Here is a 24,463-nt window from a genome sequence, read left to right as displayed (position 1 = left end):
TATCTCTTCCTAAAGAATTCCCCCAGCGCACACCCAGATTAAGAATAAACAGATAGAGTCTCTCTGCAGAAATGGGTGTAAAAAAAAGGCTGAAGTTTGCAGAGTCTCGAAGCTGCCAACCTGGAGTTCTCTTGTGTGAAAACAGACTGCTGGTCCCGATAGATGCCTGGGAGTTCTCACCAACTAGTCCAGCTTTGCAGGTCCAAATGCAGACTGGTTACATGCAGATGAGGGTTCTCTGGCTACAGATTGATAGTTGCACACAATTTTAGGCAAGGTAGAGAGAGAGAACCTTCCTTTCTCAGCTTGTTCTTCAACAAGCCTGCCTCCAAAACAAGCAGGCTCACAACTTAGGTTTTTTTCCCTCTCCCATGTGATTTCCAGCTAGTTATCAACCTTTTCAGTTTTTTTTTCTCCATCAATTAAAATGATTGCAGTTTAAAACAAGCAACCAGATCTTCCTCAAGTACCATAAAGATCAGATGATTTCTTGGAAGAGGCCTGCTTGCTGACAGTTCCAAGAACTTTTTAAAAAAATTCCCAGGTTAGCATCCAGGTGACCAGATCATGCCAGGTCCTACCATTTTGTAAGAGAAAGAATCAGATCTCTCAAGACAGAAGTTAACAGTTGGGGCTTCCAAGGAAGCGCAGCTCCCAGGGTACATCCGGTCTCTGTTGATCCCTGGAGACTATTCCTATTTGATAGAACTTCTTATCACAAATCAGATTTTGAGCTTTGACCATAACCACAGAATCATAGAACACTACAGCACAGAAAACAGGCCATTCGGCCCTTCTAGTCTGTGCCGAAATATTATTCCGCTAATCCCATTGACCTGCACCCAGTCCATAACCCTCCAGACCTCTCCCATCCATGTATCTATCTAATTTATTCTTAAAACTTAAGAGTGAGCCCACATTTACCATGTCAGATGGCAGCTCGTCCACACTCTCACCACTCTCTGAGTGAAGAAGTTCCCCCTAATGTTCCCCCTAAACCTTTCCTCTTTCACGCTAAAGCCATGTTCTCTCGTGTTTATCTCTCCTAATCTAAGTGGAAAGAGCCTACTCGCACTTACTCTGTCTATACCCCTCAAAATTTTGTAAACTTCTATCAAATCTCCCCTCATTCTTCTACGCTCCAAGGAATGAAGTCCTAACCTATTTAATCTTTCCCTGTAACCCAACTCCTTAAGACCCGGCAACATCCTAGTAAATCTTCTCTGCACTCTTTCAATCTTACTGATATCCTTCCTGTAGTTAGGCGACCAGAACTGCACACAATACTCCAAAGTTGGCCTCACCAATGTCTTATACAACCTCACCATAACATCCCAACTCCTATACTCAATACTTTGATTTATGAAGGCCAGTATGCCAAAAGCTTTCTTTACAACCCTGTCTACCTGTGATGCCACTTTCAGGGAATTATGTATCTGAACTCCCAGATCCCTTTGTTCCTCCACACTCCTCAGAACCCTACCATTTACTTTGTATGTCCTACCTTGGTTTGTCCTTCCAAAGTGCAATACCTCACACTTTTCTGCATTAAATTCCATCTGCCATTTTCTGGCCCATTTTTCCAGTTGGTCCAGATCCCTCTGCAAGCTTTGAAAGCCTTCCTCGCTGTCCACAACGCCTCCAATCTTAGTGTCATCAGCAAACTTGGTGATCCAATTTACCACATTATCATCCAAATCATTGATATAGACAACAAACAACTATGGTCCCAGCACAGATCCCTGAGGCACACCACTAGTCACAGACCTCCAGTCTGAGAAGCAATCATTCACTACCACTCTCTGTCTTCTCCCACACAGCCAATTTCGAATCCAGTTTACAACTTCTCCATGGATACCAAGTGTCTGAACCTTCTGAACTAACCTCCCATGTGGGATCTTGTCAAAGGCCTTACTAAAGTCCATGTAGACAACATCCACAGCCTTTCCTTCATCTACTTTCTTGGTAACCTCCTCGAAAAACTCTACAAGGTTCGTTAAACACGACCTACCATGCACAAAGCCATGCTGACTATCCTTAATCAGCCCTTGGCTGTCCAAATAATTGTATATCCGATCTCTCAGAACACCTTCCAATAATTTACCTACTACTGACGTCAGGCTCAGATGTTGATATATAATATAACGTTGATATAATATTGGCAATAAGTCATAGAATCATACAACACAGGATGCGGCTATTCAATCCATCAGCTCTGTGTCATCTCTTTCAAGGAGATAACCAATTCACTCCTTTGTCCTTTCCACATAGTACTACAATTTTTTCCTTTTGAAAGTTACTATTGAATCTCCTTCTACCACCCTTTCAAGCAGTGCTGTGAATGTGTATTTATCCTTGTTGGGCATCAAATTGTGTTTTGCAAATCAAGTGAGCACTGCTGATAATCATTGACTGTGCTCTGCTTTGTTCCTTCCATGGACAATGACATCATCAAGTAGGTCCCTTAACATCTGACAAGGCTGAAGAAACGATCTTCTGGGATGCACTAGGTGCTCAACTTAATCCATGAGGCATTCTGCACACACATTCTGAAACACACCTTCATGAGTAACAAAATCTGTATGATATTGGCTTTGCTCTGCAAGACGTATCTAAAGAGAGCTCTGACATATCAAGCATTGTGAAAACTATGGAGTCATGCAAGGATTCTGACAGTTCTTCAATTAAGTCAATACTCGTCTGGAAAGATGGGTCTGTTGACTGCCTTAAGTTGACACTTAGGGTGGTATTTTTGAACCCCGCCCGTCAATGGGCTTTTGGCTGGCTCACCGCAGCCCTTGCGATGGGTCCTGCCATGGCCATAGTTTAAGTTTATCATTTAATTCATCCTGCAGTGACTAGATTTGATATCCATGGCAATGTGTAATTTTATCTGCTTTTGAGTCATTTCAGCTCCTGTGATACTTTGGCATGAATTGCAAATGGTAACCATCTCATATTTTGTGAAACTGGCAGAAACTGATGTGCCGACTTGAGGACCATGACAGTGCCCCTTAATCTCCCTGAATCTGGTAAATAAGGAAGGATACTGGCATGTATAGTCTGTGACATCGATCACATTAATGTGTGTTCCTGTAGGGTCTTCAAGTACAGTAGTGAGAGATGACCTTAGTTTAAAAGGTCAAGATGTAGGATCAGTTTGGGTAGAGATAAGAAACAGCAAAGATAAGGAGTCATATGCAGGAGTAGGTTCTAGCTCCCTAGTAACAGCTGCTACATCATAGGACAGAGTATACGGGAAGAAGTTTGAAGTTTGAACCCAAGCATATCAAAAAGGTTTACCCACTAAAACTTCTGCCTTTAGCTACATAAAAAGTGAACCTGTCTAGGATGACATTTTTGTAGTGGACTGGAACTGCGACTGTTCCCAAAACCAGAATAATTGAGTCACCATGAACTTGAAGAGGGTCTGTCGCAGAAGTGAAAGAAAGTTGTGAAAAATACCGATGGCAGTGTTTGTCACTTGAAATCGATGCTTTCATACTAACATCAATAAGAAGCGATGGTGAGATATCCATGAACTCAACTGAGCATTTCTTGCAATGACCAGGTGCTTTACCATCCATGATGATATACATATGCTGTACCTCACTCCCAGGAAGAGACACCTCCACGTGTCAAACCGATAGTCTTCTTTGATGACCTGCACATCTTTGCAAAATAGTTTCACTTTAAGCAGGAGTCACACTTTTTCCTTTAACCTGGACATGGCATTGTGACTTGCTGAGCATTACCACAATTTGGAATCTGTTTTAAAGGTTTATGACCATGATGGGGCATATGTTGATGAGACTGCTAAGGTCTTATTATCTATAAACCTTGCACTTGAGCTTATTGAGCAAGCTGTGTCTGCAACTCTGAATCTAAGGTTGCATTCCTGTGTAACCTCTTTGAATTTAACATGGCAGATCCGATTTGGATTGCCAAGGTCTTGGCTTTTTCCAAGGTTAAGTCCTCATCCTCCATAAGGAGACTTTCCATAATTCAAGGAATTGAAGTCTTTTCAATTAATTGGGCATGAGTTATTTTATTGGTCAGTGTGCCAAAGTTACAATTGTTGCAACCCTGCCATGTATTGTTTAATGGGAATACCATTTTCCTGGCATCTCTGGTGGAATGTGAATCATTTAACGATCACACTTTTCTTTGGTCCGAAGTATTTTTTAAGAGCACTTGTTGCCGTATCAAATGTAGATGTACCTTCTATGAGCTGCTTGAATATTCGTTGACCTTGCTCTGAGACAATGTATGAGTTTTGCCTTCTTGTGAACTGCTGCTACATCCAGACTGTCTATCCCTGTAGTGAGAAAATAGGTCTTGAACTCCAAAATCCATCGATCCCATGAAATGGGAGGATCGCCTGGCGATGAAAGAAACACTACTGGAGATGGTAAAGTTAAACTTTTCTCAATCAATCTTATCGCCAATTTTGTTGTGTATTTGTTAGTTTGTATATCTTACATTATACATTTTATATATCTGATTTACCTCAGAGAAATGCAGAGATGACACTAGTTTTAACTCTACAACAGGTTTATTTACAGTGCTTTAAAATATCTCAGCAATTACAAATTTTCTACACATATGTTCATAGTTCAGGCTTCTTGGATCTTTCAGGAAGCTTCTGTTTACTTTGCTTCTCAGAGGCTTCATCCAGGTTTAGTCAATTAAGCACAATGATCATAGATCAGTCAACAGACTAATATAATCAAACACAGGTAAATTAAACCATTGAATGCTACAGCGAAAAGTTAGGAACTACAGATGGACAGAGATTTAGGGATCAAAGCCCAGAGATGACAACAACTAAAATTTATATGGAACCTTTAAAATAATCAAGCATTCCAAGGTACCTCACAAGGGCATTGTAAAACAAAATATATCATGGAACCACATTAGGAGATATTAGGTCAGATAATCAAAAGCTTGGTCAAAGATGTAGGTTTTAAGCAGTGTCTTCAAGGAAGAAGTGAGGTGGAAGGGTGGAGAAGTGTAAGGAGGTATTCCAGAACTTAGGGCTTAGGCAGCTGAAGGCATGGCCACTAATGGTGGAGGAATTAAAACCAAGAATGCTCAAGAAGCCAGAATTGGATGAGTGCAGTTACCCCAGAGCATTGTGGAGATTGCAGATTGGGAAGGACAAAGCCCAAGTACATAAATCACTAAAAATTAGTGGATAGACAAAAAAAAAATTCAAAAAGCTAATGGAATGTTGAACTTTATCCCAAGAAGGCTTGAACACAAAGGGGTGAATGTTATGCACAGACCTCACTAAGAATATTACATTCAGTTCTGGGTACCACAGTTTGGGAAGGATATATTGGCCTCAAAAGGAGTGTAGAATGGTACCAGGGTTATAAGGGTTAAATTATGAAGACAGACTGCATTGACTAGTCTTGTATCCCTTTGAATATGGAAGATTAAGGAGTGATCTAATTGAAGGCTAAGTTGCTTAAAGGATTTGCTAGGGCAGATAGGGAGAAACTATTTCCTCTAGTGGGCGTGTCCAGAAGACATAAGTTTAAAAATACACCTCAGGGATTCAGTGGGGAGGTCAGAAAGCACTTATTCACAAAGGGTAATGAAAATCTGGAACTCTATCCTTCAACAAAGCTGTTGAGTTAAGTCAGTTGAAAATTTTGAAATAAAGATTGATGGATTTTGTCTGGCAACACCTGTGGAGAGGAAAACAGAGTTAATATTTCAGGTCTGTGACCTTTCATCAGAACATTCATTCGAGGTATTTTCATTTCTTTGATTATTCTTCCCTCCTCCCTGCCATTTATTACATTTATTATTAATATAAAACACAAATTGTGTTATAAACATTATCGTTACCTTTCAATTGTGGAGATCTTGTAAAGTTTTGCACTGTAAGATGGTGAGCACTGGGAATTGTATGTGCTGAGTTCCTAATCGAAACATCCAACCTGTTGAATGAGGATCTCTGTTCTGAACATAGGAATACAAAATTGACCCCAAAGTTATCAAGTCAAATTACAAATTGCTTCTGTTGTTGCACTTCTCCAAAATCAGGATAGCCTCTCAAGCAAAGCAGTTCAACAGCTATCAATATTTCAGTTTTGACTTAATAAGGCCTACATTTATCTCTCTTGCTATAACATATTATAAAAATGGATAAATCTGTTACTCTTGTCTAAATGTGAACTTCTTCCATGTGCTCAATGTGCAAATAATGAAAATGAATAATGAAAAATTGCTCATGATTCTAATATATGGTTATTGTTGAGGTCAGTTGCATAGAACTGCTGGAGACTGAAAACTCAAAAGGAAGGGGACAGTTTCTCATCTAATTTGTATTGTGATTACTTTTCCAACTCAGATTAAGTGCACTTATAGTAGAACACAGTTGTCATGGCAGCCATCAATGATCTTAATTACCTGACAGGCCATCCTAACAGTAGACAGGGTCAATCAGTAATTTCATAGTACAAGATCTGCTGGGAAAAAGTGCCCATAATACAATTGAATTCCATATTAAGTTTGAAAGCAACATATTCCAGTCCCAAACAAGAATCTTAAACTAAGCCAATTACAACGGGAGAGCTGGCTCAGGTTGATTGGGTAAATAGACTAAAATGTATGGTGGTAAATAAATGGAAACATTTAAAAAAACAATTCAAACTGTTCAACAAAAATATATTACATAAAAAAATACAAAACTCATCAAGATCTCTCTGTCTTATTAGGGAAATTAATGGCGGTATTAAATTAAAAGAGGGTTATAATGATGCAAAGAATAGTAGCAAGCTTCAATGAAGGGTGACCAAAAAGTTGATAAAAAGGGGGAAAAATAGAATGAGAGAAACTAGCCAGGAATATAAAAACAGATTGTAAGAGCCTTTACAAGTATATAAAAAGGAGAGCAATTGAAGGAAATGTTGATCCTTTAGAAGCAGAGACTGGAGAAATTATCATAGGGAATGAGGGACGGCAGAGACATTGAACAAATATTTCACAGTAGAAGACACAAATTACATACCACGAATAGCGGATAACTAAGATTGTGGAACTTAAGGTAATTAATATCAGCAGAGGAAAATGTATTGGAGAAACTTAAGAGACTAATGACTGAAAAATATCCAGAACCTGATAGCCTACATCTTAGGGTTCTAAAAGAGGTAGCTGAATATACTGGCTATGATTTTCCAAAATTCCTTCGATTCTGGGACAGTCCCAGATTGGAAGTTAGCAAATGTAACACCACTATTCATGAATGGAAGGTGGGAGAAACCAGAGACCAACAAGTCAGTGAGCCTTATATCAGTCATTGGGAAAATGCTTGGAATATATCATTAAGGAAGTCTTAATGGTGCACTTAGAAAAGGAATAGTATGACCAGACAAAGGCAACATGATTTTACAAAAGGGAAATCATGTTTGACAAATTTATTAGAGTATGAGAGTTTTTCAGGGATGTAACTAGTAGGGTGGATAGAGAACTAGTAGATGTAGTGTATAAAAGCAAAATACTGCAGATGCTGGAAATCTGACAGAAAAACATAATTTCTGGAAATAATCAGGTCTGGCAGCACCTGTGGAGAAAAAGCAGAGTTAATGTTTCAGGTTGATCACCTTTCATCAGAACCCATCAGTTCTCATGAAAGATCATTGACCTGAAATGTTAACTCTGTTTCTCTCGACAGATGTTGCCTGACCTAGGTGTAGTGCACTTGGATTTCTAAAAGACATTTGATAAGGTGCTACACGAAAGGTTAACATGCATGGTAAGGGTTCATGGACTTTGGGAGTAATATATAAGCATGGATAGAGGATTGATTAACCGACTGGGATCAAGAGTAGGGATAACTGGGGCATTTTCAAGTTGGCTGGCTGTAAGGATCAGTGCTGGGCCTGAGCTATTTACAATATATATTAATGACTTAGACAAAGAGGCCGAGAGTATCTAACTTTGCTAACGACACAAAGCTAGGTGGGAACGTAAGCTGTGAGGAGGCGGCAAAGAGGTTGCAAAGAGATGTAGACAGGTTAAGTGAGTGGGCAACAAGTTGGTAGATGGAGTATAATGTGGGAAACTAGGGATGGGCAATAAATGCTGGCCCAGCCAGCGAAGCCGACATCCCGCGAATGAATAACAAAAGGCTTGAGATTATTCACTTTAGTGGTAAGAATATAAAAACAGAATATTTTTAACAGGCTTGAAACTTGTTAATATTTATGTTCAGAGGGACCTGGGTATACTCCTACAACAACACAAAGGGCAGAATTTTGCCCTTGGTGGGCATGCGGGCCCCACCAGCTCAGCGGCGGGCGGACAGCTGACTCCCACCGCCGAAATGGGGCCCACCGCCATTTTGAGTGGGCAGGCCAATTAAGGCCCACCCTGCGGCCTGCCCGACAGGAAGCGCTGTGCGCTGAGGGAATCCCCAGTTGTCAAAGTGCGCTCTTTCGCGCATGCATGCGAAAGAGTGCACTGCTCCCTGAGACTAAGTGCTGTCTCGGGGAGATTAGTGACAGTGCACAAAACTTAAAAAATAGAAAAATAAAAATATTATTAACATGTCCCCCCCCTTGTGACAATGTCACACGAGATGGGACATGTTAATAAATATCATATTACATTTATTAAAGTTTTTAAAAAGGAACGTGAAACCTCATCACACCAGTGGATGATATTTCATGTATTATCAGAAGCCCGCTGGGGCTCTTGGCCTGCCCACCAGCCTTAAGGTTGGACAGGCAGGGCCTTTAATTACTTTAATTATCCTGCCAATGGCCTCAATTGGCCATTGACAGGTCGGCGGATGGACAGCGAAATCAGCTGTCCGCCCGCCTTCCTGAAAATTTAAAGGGGTTCCTCCCGACGTCATCCCACATCATTTTCCTGTAGGTGAGTGGGCCCTGCCCCCAAATCGCCGACGGGAAAATTCTGACCAAAGCTAGCAAGCAGGTACCGCAAGCGATTAGGAAAACAAATGGCATGTTCGCCTTTATTGCAAGGGGACTGGAGTATAAGAATAAGGAAATGTTGCTTCAATTGTGCAGGACTTTGGTGAGACCACCCCTGGAGGATTGTCTCCATATTTAAGGATGTACTAGCATTGGAGCCAGATCAAAAAAAATTCACTAGATTGGACCCTGGGATGAGTGGATCATCCAATGATGAGAGGCTGAGTAAATTGGGCCTTTGCTCTCTGGAGTTTAGAAGAATGACAGGTGATCTGATTGAAACATACAAGTGGGTTGGCAGGGTAGACACTGAGAGGTTGTTTCCCCTTCCAGGGGAATCTAGCACATGAGGGTACAGTCTCAAGATAAAGGGTTGATCATTTAGGACTGAGTTAGGAAAAATCTCTTCACTGAAAGTGCTGTGAACCTTTGGAATTCCTTACCCAGAGGGTTCTGGATGCTCAATATTTGTTGCATATACTTAAAGCACATTAGACAGATTTTTAGTCTCTCAGGGCTTCAAGAAATATGGGGAGTGAGTGGGAAAGTGGAGTTGAGACGGAGATCAGCCATGATCATATTGAATGGTGGAACAGGCTGGTGGGGCCATATTGTCTACTCCTGCTCCTATTTCTTGCATTCTTAAAAACAGTTAAATGTAAATAATTATTTCTAAACAAGGAAATGCAGGCCAAAATTCTATCCAAGGCAACTTTAAAAAAAAGCTTGTCCGTATTTCCCTGCCAGTTTATTGGAGGAGTTAAGACTTCATCACAGACTTAGTTGGACTTGTGAGGGTAATATTAAGGACTTATTGTTAACTTGGTAGGAATATCGTCACCTGTGCATTCAACTTAATTAAAAAGTAGATTAGTGGGCAAGATTGATCAGAAGCGTCTTTTCTTCCACTTTAACTATTATTGTGTCTTGTTCCTATGCTAAATTAAAAATTGTAGCCCAAAAGAAATAGTGTTAAGGACAATTATAAGCTTCATTAAAGACAATATTTTTTAAGTGTCGAGCAGGAAGTTTTAATAAAAATTGAGCTCTAAACATCAATTTGACTTTGAGGTTGATATTGCTGCTTCCGAGGTGCTGCCTGTGCTTGTCCCAAATGACCTGACAGCACTTTAAGATCAACTCATTGAAATATTTCAGTGGTGCTTTCAGCACATGAGGTATTGAGAGTGGCAAGGGAGAGGGACCTAAACGCAAGGCTGCAGAAACCAGTGAAGCTTGCTGATGCCAATACAATGTCTTCTTTCCTTACTAATGGCCTGTTACTTTAGCCTCAAGTCTCTTTGCTCAATTTTGTTGTGAAAGCCTGAAAACAACATCAGTGGCCTTATAGTGGCAGAGGCTAATCTAACAGGAAAATTCCCGTCTCTTCACAAGTCTTCCTATGTGAAATGGGTACTAGGGAACTCCATTCACCTAATGGGCAAGCTCCCTTACTTGAAGACATTGGGGGCATTAATGAAGCTTGCGAACACTTTGTATACAAGTGCCAAGTGTTCTAAGCATTAGCCTGTCAGATTAGGAAGCACTAAATGAATTGGGAACATTAGGCCTCAAGATTTCCACACTCAATTAAATGAGGAACTGATGCTCAAACCACATGATTCACAACAGCTGCCAGCCATCTCATTGTAAACTCCCTGGAGTCAGCTTTACAAGAGCTAGAAAATAAACTATCACCAGGACGCATCTAATAATTTGGCAGTATTTGATAAAAATGTAATTATGCAACCAAAATTACTAGTGTTGTGGTTTTTAGGCACACAATGCACTGAAAAGCTTGCTACGACTTGTTAGAAGGAAGTATGTAAATAAATCAGTGTGTTGCATGAATGATGAAAGGCAGTGAAAGGATTCATCAATAGAATGATTGGGCCAAACAGTTAGACAATTTCTAAACACTTCAAAACCATTAATACATTAAACATCTTTTATCTGCATGCACTTCATGCATGCATATTTTTTTCTCACATTTTTGTAAGCTTTTGCATCTGTCATAAATGTCTACATCCAAATTATATCGGAAACTACATAAGTAAATTTGTCATGCTGTAGTTACACCCTGCCACCAGTAATGATGTTATAGTGCTGTAATTTTATGTCTGAATTTGGCAGAGGAACCTCTATGCTCTAATCAACTCTACTATTCTGCATTCCAAGTTACTTTTTTTTTCCTATTTAGCTATAAATCTCAATATTATGGGCCACACCTTGCTGGATGAGTAATGGTGTGTTAAAAATGCACATGCAGAACAGCCAGCAAATTCAGGGGATTAAGAGAATTCCTATTGTTAAGAACTTGTTAGATTTGCACATTAATTGTCCATTAAACTCACTGCAGAAAGTCAGGGCTAGAACTTAATGTGCAAGTGCCTTCTTAATAACATGATAATTATCAATCCCAAACAACCTTTCTGGCTCAGAAAGGGAACAATATATACTGTTCAATTTCATTTCTGTATATAGTCAATTGTTAGGGGGTTTAAGAAGTCAAATTTGAAATTCAATTTTTTGCAGTACTCTTTTTTTCCTTATTTCTCTTAATCTGATGTTTCTTCCCCTATTTTTGTTGTTCTTTCTGTACTGAATTTGACACACAGATAGGTATCAGTATAAGGTGGAAGCATAAAGTTACAGAGGGATATTAATAGGTTAAGTGAATTAGCAAAACTGTGGCAAATGGATTTTAAAACAGTCAAGTGTGAAGTCATCCATTTTTGGCCAAGAAAGGAAAAACCAGAGTACTTCCTAAATGGTAAAAAGCTAGAAAGAATGGAGATTTAAAGAGATGGAGGGATCCATGCACATGCATTAAAATGTCATGGACAACTACAGAAAATTATCAAAAAGGCTACTGGAATGCTGACCTTTATATCTAGATAACTAGAATACAAGGGTTAGAAGTCAAGCTACAGTTATAGAAAGCCCTGTTAGACCACACCTGGAGCACTGTGAGCAGTTCTGGACACAAACCTTTGGAAGGATATATTGGCCTTAGAGGGAGGCAACATAGTTCTAGGAGAATGATACATGGAAACCAAAGGTTAAATTGTGAGGTGATCTTACAGAAATTTGCATTGTATTCCATGGATTTTAGAAAATTGAGTGGTTTTATTAAGTTTTCAAGATACTAAGGGAAACAGATAGGATAGACACAGAGAAACTACTTTTGCTGTTAGGGAGTGTAGGGCTTAGGGGACATAGCAAAAAATTAGAGCTCGGTCTTTCAGGACTGAAATTCAAAATCGTTTCTACATGTAAAAGTAAGGGTAGACGTTTGGAATTCTCTTCCACATGTGGCAATTAATGCTAAGACGGTTGTAAATTTGAAATCTGAGATTGATACATTTTTGTTAACCAAAGGTTTTAAGGGATATGGAGCAATGGTGTTAGGTCACATCAACCACAAATCTCACTGAATGGTGGAACAGGCACAAGAGGCTAAATTGCCAACTTCTGTTCCTCTGTTCCTAATTTACCCTCCTTCTCTGATCATGTCTGTTTCTTTATCAACCCTGAATATTCATTGGTTAAGGAGATAGGCCATTGGTCCCACCATTCACTAATGTTCATGTTGTTATCAGTTCATACTTCCAGCAAGTTATGGCTGAAGGGTCCAGGAACAAGTCTGACTAATGATGAACACTAAGATGTCCCACTCCAACAAGATCTAGCTCGATGTAAAAGAATTACGTAAAATAAGAACAGAAAGTATGACTTTAAAATGGAAACTTTTCTCCATCAGTGCACCCTTGTCCAAATGTCCCCTTCCCTCTAAGACTTTAAGACATTAAGGCTGACTCCCCATGAACAATGCCACAGGAGATTAACTAGTTACTTCTCATTAAAAAAATGCCTAGCATTGTAGAAAGTTGCAACTCAGCCTTCGGAGCTTTGATGAATTTCTAATTTAAAATTATTCCATGGAATATAACTGGGGAATGTCTGACTGGGTTTCTCCATGGATTGGAGTGATTCACAAGCGCATCACATAAATGTTCTTGTAAAGCTTCCTTAGTGTTAAAGTTTTTGACCACAGCCTGACACGGTGCTTTCTGTCTCCAAAATGCGAGCCCATATCTGATGTTGAATCTGGCCATTGATAGGAAGATAATATAGGAACTAACCTACAATGAGGCTGCAGAAAGGGATGATAGTTGGAAGCTTCCCACCAAATGCTTTTCCACTCCTGCCTGCACCCAGGTGTCCCTCCTGTAACCAAATCTTTTTATCTCTCTCTCTCATAAATTTGGAGATGGGGAGAGGTAAGGGCTACTGCATCAACAATCTTCCATTTCCTCAGGAATAACCAGGAAAATGAAAAGATGCTTGCACAGTGGAAATGCTGATTCAGCAGCAATAACAACCATCCCCATTCACAGTCGCTACCAGAACATTCGATGAAAATTTTGAAACAAACATGAAGTTTGAAGTCCATAACATACATGATGAGACTCCATCCTTCCATTTTGATGAGATACCAGGATAAAGTTTGCTGGAGCATGTTTCAGGTGCAGATTCCATCTTAGGGGTTGTTGATTGGAGAATTTGGTTCCAAGGTGCGGTCGTTAAAATGAAATAATGGAAAATTATGCAGGGTTGTAAAGCAGGTATATGAATCTACACAATGGAAGTTCCCCTGTTGCAGTGCAGTAAGTTTTGCATCAAGAACACCAGTGTGTAAAGTGACTGGACTGTCTATATCCCCCTAGGTGTAAAATCTTGAAAGATGACATGGGTTAATTACACTAATTGAAAAGTTTCACCTGGTCCCAGACTGGGTGATGGAAATGAGGAAAAAAAGACAATACAAGATCATAACAGTCACTGGATACTTTAGAAGATGCTTTCATCAACAAAACATTGCATTCTAATTGTTTTATGCTGTCTTCTACTACTTTGGACAACACAGTGTGGGTGTTTTGAGAGACGTTTCTTTGCAGCAGGGAAATAAAAGGTTACCCAGCTGTGCCGGTCACAGCTTCTCAACTGATTTATAACCCAGTTCATCAATTTAACCAATGTTTCCTCTTCTAATACTGACTGCTTGATATTGTCTTAAGCATCTGAAAAAAATGACACTCATATTGGTTTCCCTTTTCATGACACCTGGTGTAGGTTTGGTTGCTGGCCCAGAAAAACACAGTCTAAGTCTCAAGCTCCCATCTGATTTTTGGCACAGTTATAAAAATACATCTGGATGAGTACTGTAGATGCTGTTTTGCAGCCATACATTATCATTTATAAATATGGGACATTAGAAACACAAATAAAATACATTACAGCATTTCTAAGGAAGAAGGTAGGTAATATAAATTAATGACTTAAGAGTCTTTTCATTCTCAGAGAAAGACAAAAGAGATGATCTGGCTTTCATAACTCCTTTTCATGAAGCATCCATCACTGTACAAAACAGGCATATTTTGTACAATATTTAATAAACAATCAATTTTAAATAGTTATTAACAAGATTCAGCAGGTGGCTTAGTACAGTTATAAATTGTGCTGGAATGAAACGAGCATTAGTAGTACAGCTACATAGAGTAAATTCACAGCAGAGCCAGGGCTGAAAAATGGGTGCTGCAGTATGATAGCCTTATTTCTCCACTCTGAATGCAGATCACTGAACTTGCCCTCAGTTCCAGGTTACTCCTTCCCATGGTCAAAGTGAACAGCTTAGTATTTACAAATTGTGTTTTTTTCACATAGCCATCAAACTGCTCACCCCACACCCCAGCCCTCTATCAATATTCTGTATAATCTTCAGAGAATATCCAACAAAATATTAAATGAAGTTGACCACTCTAATTGCCCAGACTTCTACCAACGCCGTGAGTTGGATTTAATGGCCCAGGAGCCCTGGCATTAATATGATGGAACATCATAGGCAAAGAACTATAGGGAAATTTTAGCCAAAACACAAACAGGTTAATGTTGGGTGGAGGGTAGGGTTAAAGGCTTAAAAAGTTCAAAAGTCTTAAAGTTTCAACCAAACCCACCTCCAAAGCATCCACTTCCAGCTTAAACTTAGGTTAGTAGGTGGGCAGGTGACCAATACAATTACAGGCAATGGGCTAGCAATTTAAATATGATAAGGAAGCTGTGAACCTTATTGTCTGTCAGCCTTTGAACTTTAACTGTTGCCTGTATGGTTTCCCGAGGTTCAGGAAATCTGTCAGTTGCCTCCAAGTGGATTCAGGAGGTTAAGTGCCTTTACACCTATTTCTTGGATCCAGTGTGCTTATTTAAACAACATCCATGATCAGGTAATCCCCAACGCCCCCCGGTGACCTTCCCTAAGAGGCTTCCAATCGGTTTCCCCGCACCAAGGCCTCGCATCCCCTCACATGCCTCAAGGGTACTTTTGGTGGGGCTTGCTTTTAAGTCAATAATAGAACTTACAGCTATCTCAGGGAACTAATGTGTACTGTTGAGGCCTTAGTTTGAAATGCATTAACCTGGAAAGAACAAGCGCTAAGTATGGGACTTAGGTTACATTAGGAACTGTTCCTGTAGAATGGAAGGTGGCAAATGGAACCCCACTATTTATGAAAGGAGGCAGAGAGAAAATGGGGAACTACAGACCTGTTAGCCTAACATCAGTCACAGGGAAAATGCTAGAATCTATAACAAAGAATATGATAATAGGACACTTAGAAAATAATGGTAATATTGGGCAGAGTCAACATGGATTTATAAAAGGGAAATCGTGTTTAACAAACCTGTTGGGAGTTATTTTGAGGATGTAACTAGCAGAATAGAAATGAGGGGACTGGTGGACATTGTATATTCAGATTTTCAGAAGGCTTTTGATAAGGTCCCACACAAGAAGTTAGTAAACAAAATTAAACCACATGGGACAGGGGGTAATATATTGACATGGATTGAGAACTGGGTAACAGATAGAAAACAGACAGGAGAAGTAAATGGGTCATTTTCAGGTTGGCAGGCTTTGATTTGTTGGGTACTGCAAGGATCAGTGCTTGGGTCCCAGCTATTCACAATCTATATCAATGCTTTGGATGTGGGGATTAAATGTAATATTTGCAAGTTTGCAGATGACACAAAACTAGGTGGAACTGAGATTTCTAAGGAAGATGCAAAGATGTTTAAAGGGGATTTGGAGAGGCTAAGTGAGTGGGCCAAAATTGGCAAATGGAATACAATGTGGAGAAATGTGCAGTTATCCACTTTGGTAGGAAAAACATAAATACAGAATATCTTTTAAATGGTGAGAGGCTGGGGAGTGTTGAGCTTCAAAGGGACTTGGGTATCCTTGTTCATGAGTCACTGAAAGCTAACATGCAGGTACAGCAAACAATTAAGAAGGCAAATGGTATATTGGCCTTTATTACAAGAGGATTTGAGTAGAGGAGTAAAGATGCCTTACTGCAATTACATAGAACCTTGGTGAGACCGCACCTGGAGTATTATGTGCAATTTTGGTGCCTTACCTAAGGAAAGATATACTTCCCATAGAGGGGGTGCAACAAAGGTTCAGCAAACTAATTCCTGTAATGGAGCGATTGTCTTACGAGGAAAGATTAAATAGACTGCGCCTTTATTCTCTGGACTTTAGAAGAATGAGAGATGATCTCATTCAAACATACAAAATTCTTTTAGGGATCAACAAAGTAGATGCAGGAAGGATGTTTAATTCTGGTTGGGGGGGTCTGGAACCAGGGGACACAGTCTCAGAATAAGGGGTAGGGCATTTAGGAAAGAGATTAGGAGGGATTTCTTCATTCAGAGGGTGGTGAATCTTTGGAATTCTCTGCACCAGACAGCTGTGGAGGCTCAGTCGTTGTGTATGTTCAAGACTGAGATTGATAGATTTCTACATATTAAAAACATCAAGGGATAGAGGAATATGCAGGAAAACGGTGTTGAAGGAGATGATCAGCCATGAACTCATTGGATGGTGGAGCATGCTCAAAGGGCTGAATGGCCTACTCCTGCTCCTATATCTTATGTTCTTATGTAAGGCCTCTGACCTCTCCACCGAGACCTCTGGTGTTCACCCCTGAGCACCCCAATCTCTTCCCAGTGGTCAATCCCTCCCCAGGTCTCTGATCTCCTCTCCCAGAGAACCATGGGATCAGCAGTTCCTCTGGGATACCCACCCCATCCTGGGAGATTGATCATCCTCCCCAACCTGCTGGGATCAATTCCCCTTCACCACCACCCCCAACTTCAACAACATTGGCACAGACCTACCTGGTCCTGCAGCTTTCACTGACCAGTTTCCAGTCCAACAGGAAGCAAAGCCCAATAAAGCTGGTTTTCAGGTGGGGAACTGACCCATGATGTCAACCAAATGCTGTGGTATTTAAGTCCACAGTTTGCAGGGGAATTCCGACTTCTGGGTTCCCAGGCCTTCCTGACCCCACCCCTGGCAGGTCAGGTAAGTTAAAATCCAGGCCTTGGAATTTAGAATGCTGCTGAGTGTTATGGATCAAATGAAAGACGAGCTTGACACACAGAGTGTTGTGATGCAAAACAAGTTTAAATAGTGTGATATCAATTCAACGATCAGAGCCAAAAGCACAAGATACATTTCTGATACCATACATAAACTGCTTATTAGACCCAAACGCTGCACAGATCATTGTGTTGGTGCAGTTTATAATTAAAGCATTTTTTCTTTGACCTAACATGCAAACTACTATTTTCAGCTGATTTTCACAATTTTAAAGTACAGATTTTTCTCAGGTGCAATAGGTAACAACAGATTTGGCACAACGCTTGGTTAAATGTGTGGTTCTGTATACAAGGCAACAAGATTCACAAGTTGGAAAAGCAGAAAAGCTTGTGTTTGAAATTCCCAAATTCCATTTAAATATGCTCTCTAAACAGATTTTTTTTACTATAAAATACACATTTTATAAAAAAGATTTCTATGTTTAAAGGGGTTTACTTTGCACATTTAACCAAAATAACATTTAATAAAAGGCACATCAGGACATGAGGCTAAATTCCCTGATTCCACGCTCCCAGTGAATAGCCATGTTTTAAATGGTAAATAGGAGAACAGTGCTGTAGCTTTATCACTGACTGCACTCCAACTAAGTGTGGCTACTTGCTGGGAACTTGCAATTAGCAAATTCACTCTCAAATATTGCTTTTTTTTTGCGCCAGCGCAATGATTTAACACACAAAGAGTTACAGGTTCACTATTGTTTTCACTACATTGTTCTGTTTGGTGCTGTTTTAAAACAGCATAAATTCATTGCGCCTGCGCAAAAAAAACTTTGTCTTAAAATACTGCGCAAGAACAAAAAATGCACCAAGGAAACTGCAGGAATATATCAAGAAAATCTCCCTTGACTCTGGTGCAATAGTTTCAAAATCAAGCCCAATCTACCCAGAGCAGTACATCTACTCAGTTTTCACAAAAAGTTTTTTTGAATTTTTCCAATGTAACAGACTTTTACAGATGTGAAAACTACACATTAAATACTTTGAACTTTGTGAGTTAGCTAGAAAGTGTAAATAAAAATTAGCACCACACAGGTAGCTTATCAAGATTGGCATGTGGAAATGGGATTCTATTTCAGACTCTGGACTGAAAATATTGATGAAAGGAAGTGATGGAATGCCAAATCCCAATGTTTCGTATCCAGCCATTGATGCATTTGGATACGGATCTTCATTGCTGTGTTCAATGTAGGCTCATAATACAATATAGTCTATTATAGGTCAGTTAAATAGAGCATGTATGACTGCATGTACACAATCCGGTATTGCATGGAAGATAAAGCGGTGCATGATTTGCTTGAGACTTGCAATTTTTAAAACTGGGAAGTAAGTTAATATTCACACTAATCTTACTGATAAGCACAGATCAGTTACCATGTTGATTAATGGAAGATCAGCAGTAGCAGAGAAAATCTGTACAATTTGCAGGTACAGAAGTGAAAAAATTGAAATGAAAGTTCAACAGTGGCAATTGTTAATCGAGAATATTTTATGAAGGACTATTTGAATTTCCTCTAATAGCTCAAAATGATTCTGTAATGAAATCTTTCAGTATAATGCTCTGACAAAGATTTATTTTGAAAAACTTATGAGCTTACAAGTGCAGTTCACTGAGGCTATTCTAATACCCAGGTGGAATTTCTGAAGGGTTTTTTAATCTCATGTCAGCAGACCTTTGATTTGTTGACTCTTTTTTCAATTCCTTACCTATAGGTAGAAAATGGAACCACCACAAGTGAGTGCAATGATATCAGGCATGTTTATTCTAAGTCCTGGTCTTCCATTTATATATATTAAAAGAATATGATGTATATTCCAGTAAGATTGCAGTAGAAACAGTGTTTGAAATTGTGTGAAAATAATCTTGATTCTTCGACACATTGTCCAGTATTCTATAGCAAGGAGTTCTCTCAGTACTCTGTTAATTCAGCTCAGATGTAAGTCGAGTTGTTAAATCTTGCACGAGCAATTTCAAAGGATTCATTTCATTACCATTTTCCAGGAATAGGTACTCCACATTCATACCAACCCACGTAGAAATTGGAAGTCCCACCAAACCTCCCAATTCCACCAATAAGGCCAAATGACACTGGCTCTTGGCGATAACTCCGATAATAACCTAAAAAAAATTGTATCATGGATCAGTTATTGAATTAATACAGTATTAGATCAGTAAAAACAATCAAATCTAGGTCATAATTCTTTACAAAAGCAAAATACCACAGATACTGGAAACCTAAAATAAAAACAGAAAATACTGGAAATGGTCATCAGGTCAGGCAACATCTGTGGAGAGACAAATAGAGTAAACATGTCAGGCAAGTGATAGGTTCTGAAGAAAGGTCATAGACCTGACATGTTAACTCGGTTTTCCTCTCCACAAATGCTTCCTGACCTGCCAAGTATTTTCTGTTTGCTGAAATGGGAGAGGGTAGGAAAAGCACAAATGGAAGACCTTTGATAGGGTGGAAGGCTGGAGAGATTAAATGACAAAAGAGTTGGCTATGTAGGGCCAAAGGAAGCAGTAATAGGGCAAGAAACAAAAGATGGAGGTATGATTGGCAAAATGATGAACAGCTGCAGTCCAAAAGCAAAAACAAGAGAGAACAAGAATAAGGCCGAAATATGCGAAGAAATTAAGCAAACAAAATGGGGCAGAAATTATGGTCTGAAATTGTTGAACTTAATGTTGAGTCCAGAAAGCTGTAAAGTGTCTAACTGAAAGATGAGATGTTGTTCCTCAGCTTATGTTGAACCTCATTGGAACAATGCAGTAAGCCAAGGGCAGAAAGGTCAGAGTGAAAATAAGGTGGAGAATTAAAATGAAAGCCATCGGAAGCTCAGCTCAGGGTTGTGCTTGTGGACTAAATGGAGGTGTTCCAACCTGCATTTGGTCTCCCCAACGTAGAGAGTGGACTGCGTTGTGAGCGGCAAAGACAGTATATCAAATCGAAAGAAATACACATAAAAAACCGTTCCATCTGGGAGGAGTGGCTGGGGCCTTGGACTTCGAGGAGAAAAGAGGTAAAAGGGCAGGTGTTGCTTCTCTACCTTGCTCTCACGCTGATCTCTCCGTCCTCAGCCGCCTGTAGTTCTCCAATGAACAAAACCTCATCTTTCGATTAGGCACCTTACAGCCTTCTGGACTCAATGAGTTCAAAAATTTCAGGCCTTAATCTCTGCTCCCATTTTGTTTCCTTTTCTTTGTATGTTTCGGGTTTAGTTTAGTTTTCCTCTGTTTTGCTTTAGGCCGCCAGCTGTTCATCATTCTGCCATTCACACGTCCTCTAGACCCATCTTTTATTTCTTTAGTTGTGTCATTGCCACCCCCTTTGGCTGTGCATGACCAACTCTTCTGTCATTTAATCTCCTCCACCCTATCACAAAATTTCCCTTCTGTTCTTTACCCACTCACTCCCATTTCACTTGCTTAAAACCCATGACATTTTTGACTGTTCCCAGTTCTGATGATAGGTCAATATTCATTCTGCTTTTCTCTCCACAGTTGTTGCCTGGCAGTATTTCCAGCACTTCCTGTTTGTATTTCAGATTTCTTTATAGGTTGAAGAACTCAGTTCAGGGGTTCAGGCCTACCTGAAATGAGTTTAGTTCGGTTCAATCCAGTTTCATCTTAAATTCACCAAAAAACTCAAAATTATTTACAACTACTTTAACTCTGCCATTCAAGCTTTTCAATTTTTGGCTCTGGCCATCTAAAAACTGGCTACCTAAAAACTTAGCTAATTTCAAAGCCAAAGACTGATGCTGATAACTAAATTTATTCATAAACCATTCCAGATCACCAATTAAACTTGGATACTCTAATAACCCATCAATTTTCTAGGGTCAGACCACATCCACTGCCACTCTCCAGGGTTGGCCACCAGGCTAACACAGATGAATGTCCATCATGTATGAAGAGCAGGGATTGAACATGAACATATAATACCTTTCACTCTAACACACATTATGCTTGAAAGCCATCAAGTATTTTATGCATCATGGCAATAAAACATATTTAAAAATCCTCATAAGTTGTAACAGTTGAAATATTTAAACTAATGTCACCCAGTGTGAGGTGGCTAACAAAAACATTTCAAATAATGGATAAAAAGAGCAAGTTAACTGTTCGAGACAAACAGAGCTGAGAGTTAAATATTCCACCATTTCGGCCACCATAGGATCTGGATATCTTTTACACACCATATCATTGTTATTAGTGCATTTTCTTATAAACGCTTTGGAATTTGTTCTCCAGGATTTCTCTGATTACCTGGGATGATAGGCAGTAATTCCGGATATGTGTGTGTTCCTGTCCTTCCTTCCAGGAAAGAATCAACAAACTGGCAGTGGTCCTCCCCTTTCCCCCAAGCATCGCCAATGCTGTAAAATGTATCTGAAAACGATAAAGTACAAGTGACTCTGACAATTGAGTTGATATTAACAAAAGGCTCCATTTGCTGTTCATGCATTGGAATAGCGTTAAACTCTATTTAGTTAAAGTGAAACAGTCAAACCAAGGCTAGAAAGTGTTCATAGCCCAGCAATTTTCACAAATGCAGTTTCTGTATGAATATATCTTACAATTAGCTGGGAGATTAAGTAGTAGGTTAAAAGCCCCAGTGCTATAGTTTGCTGTTCTTGATACAAGCCCAGCTCTAAATCCATGTGTGCCAACATGGGAGGGGCAAAATCTACTGTTTCCTTGCAAGAAATGACTGACGGAGTAAAGTAATTCAACCCTTACTGCTCGTGTGTATTTTGGCTGGAGTTGCTAACCTGGCATGGGAGATCGAGAGAAAGTAGCTTGAAGAGATTCTAAATCCTCCACAAAAATCTGTATGGTGTAATTTTATTTTGTGTGAACTAACAGAGGAACTGATTAAAGCACTGGCCAACTCAGATCTCCCACCCATATTTGCAATGTTATTTTAGTAACAGTTTCAGGCAGGGTAAGACTTTTGGTCTGTCTAGTTCATATTCCCTTGGTGCATTTCCAAGAACCTGAATCTTATTTGTTAACAAGAACTACTTAGTTCCTTCTTGAAATCCATTAAGATTTCATGTTCCACCATCTATGCCATCTGTTCCACCCTTTTAGTTAAAAAAGCTCCCCCTACATTTCCTACCTTTTTTTTGTTATCCTAAATTTGTAAATATGATCCCTTCGAGTGCTTCAATTCTGTACACTGCAAAAAGCAGTCCAAAGCTTTCATAATTTTAAGCATTTCTATTATATCCCTTTGCAAGTCTTCTCTTTTCATGAAAGAAAAGAACTTGAGTAATCAGTTTCCTCACATGCCCTCTCTAAGTTCTAGAATTAATCATGTAGCTCTTCTCTATAACCCCTCCAATAATTGAATATCCTTTTTGATATAGAGATACTAGACCTTCCCCCAGTACTCTTGACGTGGAATTATCAGGGCTAAGTAGAGTTTTAAAATTACTTCACTGGATATACACTGCTTGCTATGAATGTCGACATACTGTTTACTCTCTTAATAGTCTAGGAACATTATGCTATTCTTTTAGGGACCTGATTTAAACCTTATGCAGTAGTCCATTATGTGGGCAGTGCCAAGTGTTTTCCTGACATCCACTGTTGCCCCATATCTACTAGGTGTGTTACCTGCTCAGAGAAATCCAATAAAGTAGTCAGGTATGACAACCCACTCCTAAGTCATGGTCACTGCTCTCTGTCATGGATTAGTTCATGTTCCTTCATATTGACCCTCATAATACTTTTCCAATAGTAGGAAGTTTGGAGTGTTGATTTTATGATTGTTAAAGTCAATTTCTTTCAACTGTTACCAAGGAGGTAACACTCGTCTGGTAAGAAATTTGTTCCCCAGCTCATTGGGTTTCTTGTTCCTAAATTTAATGAAAAAGATTAGCAGGGCCCATCGAGCCCATTCCACTCTGGCAGCATACCTATACTCCTGATAAAGCCGTCACCACTACCTCTACTAGTGGCAGCTTTAATATTAAAATAATGGGATGAGGGGAGGGGAAAAGAATGGCAAAACAGATTTGGGTGACTTGTCGAACCACGATGACCAGGAACACCTTGCTGATGCAGCCTTCTTCCACCTTCATAGTTGGGAAGATACACAAGCTTCCTTCGTCTATCCTGTCATTGAAGATTTCATGGACCACACTTTGTCTGGCACCTCCGGCTGTCCTTGACACCATGGCTGGCCCTAACAGGAGCAAGAAGCTCCCAACGGCATCACTCAAGGGATCGTCGGAGCACACAAGCCTCTCCATCGTGGAGATCCCCTCTGTGGATACGTCACTGAAATCTGACCACCAACCCATCAAGATCGCATGGACAATGTTTATTCTGAGGACCTTGGGGCATCATCAAAGTCTCGGACTCTACCAGGGTGCATTTGCTAAGTCCTGTGGTAATGGAGAGCTGGTGTTAGGAACAGGGCTGTGAACCTGGGAGTCCCTAGTCAAGGATCTGCACACAGGCAACAGATGCACAAAGGTCATTGGACACCTATGTTGGGACAGAGGTGTCTTTGAACAGCAGCATCTGTGACTGAGCAGTCCTCTTCAGAATACTATCTGTTCACCCCAAATGATGTGGGGGCTAGAAAAGATGTCCTAAAAATAGGCTGCCCCATTTTCTCTTGGCTGGGGGACCATGCCCTGTGGGATCACCATCTTTACAATAATGGGCAATGTGGTTGGAAAGGCTGACAGAACCTCACACATTTTGTGCTCCAGCTCCAGAACCATCTTCTAAATTGATGGTCTCCGAGGTTCAGTATCTGCACCCAGCTGTGCAAAGCTGGAGGATCCTGCAGCCTCTGACGGGGAATGTCTACTACGGTCCCTGTCACCACCATGTCCTCCTGCTCAAATGTGATTTGTGAGGCATCATGTGACACCCAACTATGTCTTGACGGACCCACTGAGGTGTGCATGAGTCCTTACGTAGTACATTGTCAGAGTGTGATTGTCCTCCTTCTGCACCACTTCCTAAGGGATGCCTGAAGGGTCTGTCA

The 24,463-nt window shown here is 40.0% G+C and overlaps 1 protein-coding gene across 3 annotated transcripts in view; it reads right to left on the bottom strand.

The window, feature by feature from the left end:
* Window positions 1-17,456: 17,456 nt before the first annotated feature.
* Window positions 17,457-24,463, bottom strand: part of fndc1 (fibronectin type III domain containing 1) — a 256,905-nt gene continuing 249,898 nt past the window's right edge. For all 3 annotated transcript variants that reach the window (XM_078556838.1, XM_078556839.1, XM_078556840.1), the window contains 2 exons: window positions 21,721-21,843; window positions 17,457-19,566 (listed from right to left, as the gene is read on the bottom strand). In XM_078556838.1, coding sequence (XP_078412964.1) covers window positions 19,436-19,566; window positions 21,721-21,843 — 254 coding nt within the window. In that variant the 3' untranslated portion in view covers window positions 17,457-19,435. The remainder of the gene's footprint in view (window positions 19,567-21,720; window positions 21,844-24,463) is intronic.

The sequence above is a fragment of the Cetorhinus maximus genome, chromosome 14 (genome assembly GCF_964194155.1).
Source record: "Cetorhinus maximus chromosome 14, sCetMax3.hap1.1, whole genome shotgun sequence".
In the NCBI taxonomy this organism is placed as follows: Eukaryota; Metazoa; Chordata; class Chondrichthyes; order Lamniformes; family Cetorhinidae; genus Cetorhinus; species Cetorhinus maximus.
The sequence above is the reverse complement of the archived record's forward strand: the minus strand, read 5'-3'. Positions and strand labels throughout refer to the sequence as shown.